Source organism: Charadrius vociferus, unplaced genomic scaffold (assembly GCF_000708025.1).
Source record: "Charadrius vociferus isolate BGI_N301 unplaced genomic scaffold, ASM70802v2 scaffold819, whole genome shotgun sequence".
NCBI classification, from domain to species: domain Eukaryota; kingdom Metazoa; phylum Chordata; class Aves; order Charadriiformes; family Charadriidae; genus Charadrius; species Charadrius vociferus.
This window is the reverse complement of record NW_009650062.1, coordinates 382,499-386,896: the sequence shown is the minus strand read 5'-3', so window position 1 is coordinate 386,896 and position 4,398 is coordinate 382,499. Positions and strand designations below refer to the sequence as shown.

Sequence of the window (4,398 nt, the reverse complement as noted above, 5' to 3'; positions counted from 1 at the left end):
GCCCCCAACCTGTACTGATGCGTGGGGATGCAGTACCCTACACCTGCCCATGTTGAATTTCATTAGGTTAAAGCTTCAAAGCACATAATGTTTTTAAACCAGCATTTAGCAGGCATAAAGACAGATGCACGTGAGTGTTAAACTAAACAAATCAATCTACGGTTGTTACAACATTTATCCTTCGCTTGTGTAAACTGTGTGAGTCTTTAACAAATATCAGTGCCTTTTAAAAATGCTTTTAGTCATCTTTTCTGGACTTACCTCTCCAAATGCTCCTCTGCCTATTACTTTCAAAGACTCAAAGTCTTCCAAACCAAGCCTTGTTCTCTTCAGGCGAAGGAACTCAGTTTCCTTTTGTGCATGTGCTGACCTCCGGATTCTTTTCTAGCGTTTAGGAAAAAAAAAAAACCACAATGAGAATTCTGCTCCACAGAGATCACAGCAATTCCAAGGAAAGATCCCAGATCCCCATTTATAAAAGAAAATAATTTGTATTTAACCCTTAAGGTAATTTTCCCACATTCGTTACCTCTTCATCTTTTAAGCCTTCTTCTTCCATCATTTGTTCTAGCTTCTTTTGTCTATAGCAGAGAGAAATTAGAAAAATAAAGGTGGTATTGTTAACATCGTTTCTTAATCACATGTACATATCCCACACCTCTGCTCTGTGCTTGCTGCGAAAGGAGGCTGTAAATAACAACTGTAAATGATATATAAGGGACAATCAGACATGAGATTAATTTTGAAGAATCTATTATTACAGCTTTACCATTCCAGTCTACTCAATTCTCTTTAATTTTGACAATCTAAACCTGTCTCGAGTTTCATGTCTTATTCGAGTGTATGTTTTCGTTGTTTAGGCACACAGATTAAGGAGATCTGGGTTCAATTCTTGTCTCTCTCTCCAACAGCTGGGCAAGTCACTTAAGGCTGGAGCCATAATAAATATTTAAGCACCAAAGCCTCACTTATTCCAGGGAGAATTGGCTGTCTACACATCTCTGTGGATCCGTACTGTAATTTCTCTGCATCTCAAATTCATCACACGCAAAATGAGAAAAGTTACTCTCCGTTTCCTAATACCTGAGATACTTAAAATATTTGGGAAGAGGAAACCTGTCTGTACACATTCTCCCCCCTTAAAGAATCAGAAATATTTCCAGCCTTGGTAAAAAAATTATTACTTGGGAGCAAAGAAAGGAAGGAAACAGGACTTCAGGGGCCATCTGTTATAATTACCCTCTGGCAACTCTTCCCCAGCAATGATCACATTAATAACTGGCTGAACTGGGAGTGGTGCTTGGGGGTTATTCCCTCTCCATGTGTGTTTTTATTGGTATATGTTCTAAAAAATTCTTTCTCTTTATGCAAGTCATTCTTCGCGAGATCCTCTTCCTGTCTCCTGTGCCACTACGCAGCTGCTGCGACACGATAATATTTTGGGTTATCGTTTCCACGATCAGGCACATTTTAAAATTGCTTTGCCCTTGTCGAAGTACCCCGTGAGCACTGTCCGGTCACCTCCTCTCACACTCAACGCCACGACTCCAGTAGCAGGCGGCGACTGCTGCGGAATTACACAGCTCAGCGTGACCAAGAGATGCTGAAATTCCCCCAAATAGCCTTAATGGGTCCTATCTGCACTTCAGCGTACATTTTGTCAACACCATTTAAACTCCAAATTCCACATCCACACACATCTATTGTTAAAAAAAAACATGTAACTTCTAAAGCCCAGTATGTTTGTTCAGACAAAGTCGTGAACCTACACAGAAAAAAAACCTGTCATTGAGGTTTCGGGAGTAGACAATAGCGCTCATAATAAAAAGCAAGAGCTACGGCACAGAGAAAGAAAGGAATTAACAACGGGCACAAGTTGGAACAGAGGAAGTTCCATTCCAACACACGGAGAACCTTCTTTACGGTCGGGGTGGCAGAGCAGTGGCACAGGCTGCCCGGGGGGGTGTGGAGTCCCCTTCTCTGGGGGTTTTCAAGCCCCGCCTGGATGCAGTCCTGAGGGATGTGCTCTGGGCAGTCCTGCTTCAGCAGGGGAGTGGGACGAGATGATCTCTAGAGGTCCCTTCCAACTCTGAAAATTCCGTGATTCCGTAATTAAATCAGTGATATTTTCTGTTGGGATTAAACCTCCATCTCTCCTTACTAATTTGAAGCTTTGAGGAAAAGATGTACGCGAGTTAGTATTTATTTCTAAATCGCTTTTTCATTTCTGCAGTTACTGTAGTTCGCAGGATCCCTCTTGGATCCAGTTCGGGTTTTGGCAGCACGGCTGCAAGCGAACGAACACTGAACCGTCTCGAAAACTGTGATTATAGACTACATGGCAAGTTGGGAGAACATCAGAAGCCCCAGCGCTACGACTTGAGGGTATTCAGCAAATTAGAGGGTTCCAGCCGGAGGAAAGTAAAAGCAATACTTCTCAGTTAAATCACTTTTTATATTTTGACCGATGTATTTACGGAGTCGCCGCGGGTTCCGCTAACTCACAGAGAAGTTAGCATTAAGTGACAGTCCTCACAGCAATCCCTCACTGTCTTGGAAGAAGTTATCTTCCTTTATCAGCTGACTCGATCACCCACTATAATCCAAAGTGAAAGTGATGCTGTAGAATGAGTTTTAAACATTACAGCCGGGGACATAAAATGGGGAGAGGCGGAATAAACGTTTGTAAACGGTACTTCAGTATCATACTCGAATGATCCTGAGCACATCCCAAAGTCAGTTTCTACTTAGTCACATATATGTTTTTTTAAAAACCTGATAACAGTTGTATCACTTTTACATTTCAGTTCATTTCAGAAGAAACTCCAAAAGCTCCAGCCTGAACTACCGTGGGATTCCGAAGCCCAGGAGCTGCCTGCGGATGCTCATGCCAGGCCCATCTCAGGAGCTTCGGTTCCCGCTCAGCTAAAAACACTCTAGTTCTGCTTTGGCTCCAGAAAACTAAATGCGGTTAGTATGTATTTTTGGCTCTTACCCAGTTTGGAAAGGAAGCAAGAAAGATTTTTACCTCATCTCTCGTTCCTCATGCTGCGCGATGAGATTGCTGTAGAAGTTTTCCAACGTCACCTTTGTCATCGTAACTCGCTCCTTGGTGTGATTACTCATGGACGAGCACGGCGTTGGGCCCGTCATTGCCATGGCTAGTGAAAAAGGGATGGAACATTTAACATTATAAATGACAAATAACCTTCAAACAAGAGCTGCAATCCATTCAGTGGTGCTGAATCACAGATTTAAGATTTTAACAACGAACGCGAACAGCCCAGTTGTCTAAACGAAGTAGGGGAAAGTCTTACAAAATAAAAGGTACAAGTCAAACTTCCTGTTTTGAACATTTTTGATCTGAAAATAAGAGGGAAGGAAACTTGAGAAACACGATGCCTCAAAAACCACAATTTCAGGCAGTGCTGCAAGTGTTTATTCCTCCCAATATATATTTTATCTGTAATAAATTGTTAAAAATTCAGAAACATCCCCCTGAAACATCTAATCCCCGAGTTCCTCTTCCTTTGACCCTTGCAGAAATCCCTCCGTCACTCCCCCACCGTCTCCTCTGCTGTGAAATTAATCAAAACCCTCAGAGCCATCTCATAACGCGGCAATCCAAGGAGGAGGAAAAAAAGGCATTTTGTTGCATTTAAGCACTCTCGCTTTTACTAGATGCTTTCATGCGGAAATCTGGCAAAATCCAGAAGACCGCTGCCTTTGAACAAATTGTAGTTTAAGGAAAAAACCCTCTAGTGTAAGTATCCTGCATTTACATACGGCATTATGTGTCAGAGAATGCCACTTCCAACCGGCAGCGCAGCTTCAGGGCATATTTTACTTTCTAAAAATGCATTAAAATGCAAAGATTTCAGGTATAAAACTACCTCTGAGTCTAGTTCTCCCGGTCACAACGTAACTCTCCGTAAGGTAACCGAGTTTTGCAACTATTACTAGAAACTGCAGCCCAGTGCAGGTCCCACACGCGCTTCCCGTTTTTACGACGCCGGGGCGCTGCCAATATTTTACGAGTTATTTTTTTTCTGTTTGTTTTTTGCAGATCTTTTTACAAGGCATCGTTATCGTGCCTTTGCAAATCGCCTCCTTTACAGACACCAGCTATTTTGTTCGCCGCGTTTACGGGCTCGTTCACGGGCAAGCCAACGCGGGAGCCGGTAGGAACCTCCAGCTCCGTGCGGTTTTGGGGATGGAGCTGCATCTTTACGGAGGAGCAGCTCCGAGTGACACCACGCGAGTGGCAGGTCGCGTTCTGCGGGCACAGGAGATGGCACGTTCCATCCCAGCCCGCTGGTTTTCACTTCCTAAGGAACAGAACATGAACATTATCTGACAGACCCCAGTTCCGAAGGGGGTGCGGCCAAAAAAAAAAAA

General features: G+C 43.3%; 1 protein-coding gene across 1 annotated transcript in view; it reads right to left on the bottom strand.

Annotated features, from left to right (window-relative positions):
• The window catches only part of STK38 (serine/threonine kinase 38), a 13,045-nt gene extending 9,886 nt beyond the window's left edge, over nt 1-3,159 (bottom strand). Inside the window, exons 1-3 of the mRNA XM_009891717.1 lie at nt 3,029-3,159; nt 530-581; nt 262-384 (exon numbers count right to left, since the gene is read on the bottom strand). Coding sequence (XP_009890019.1) covers nt 262-384; nt 530-581; nt 3,029-3,159 — 306 coding nt within the window. The remainder of the gene's footprint in view (nt 1-261; nt 385-529; nt 582-3,028) is intronic.
• Between the last annotated feature and the right edge of the window lie 1,239 nt (nt 3,160-4,398).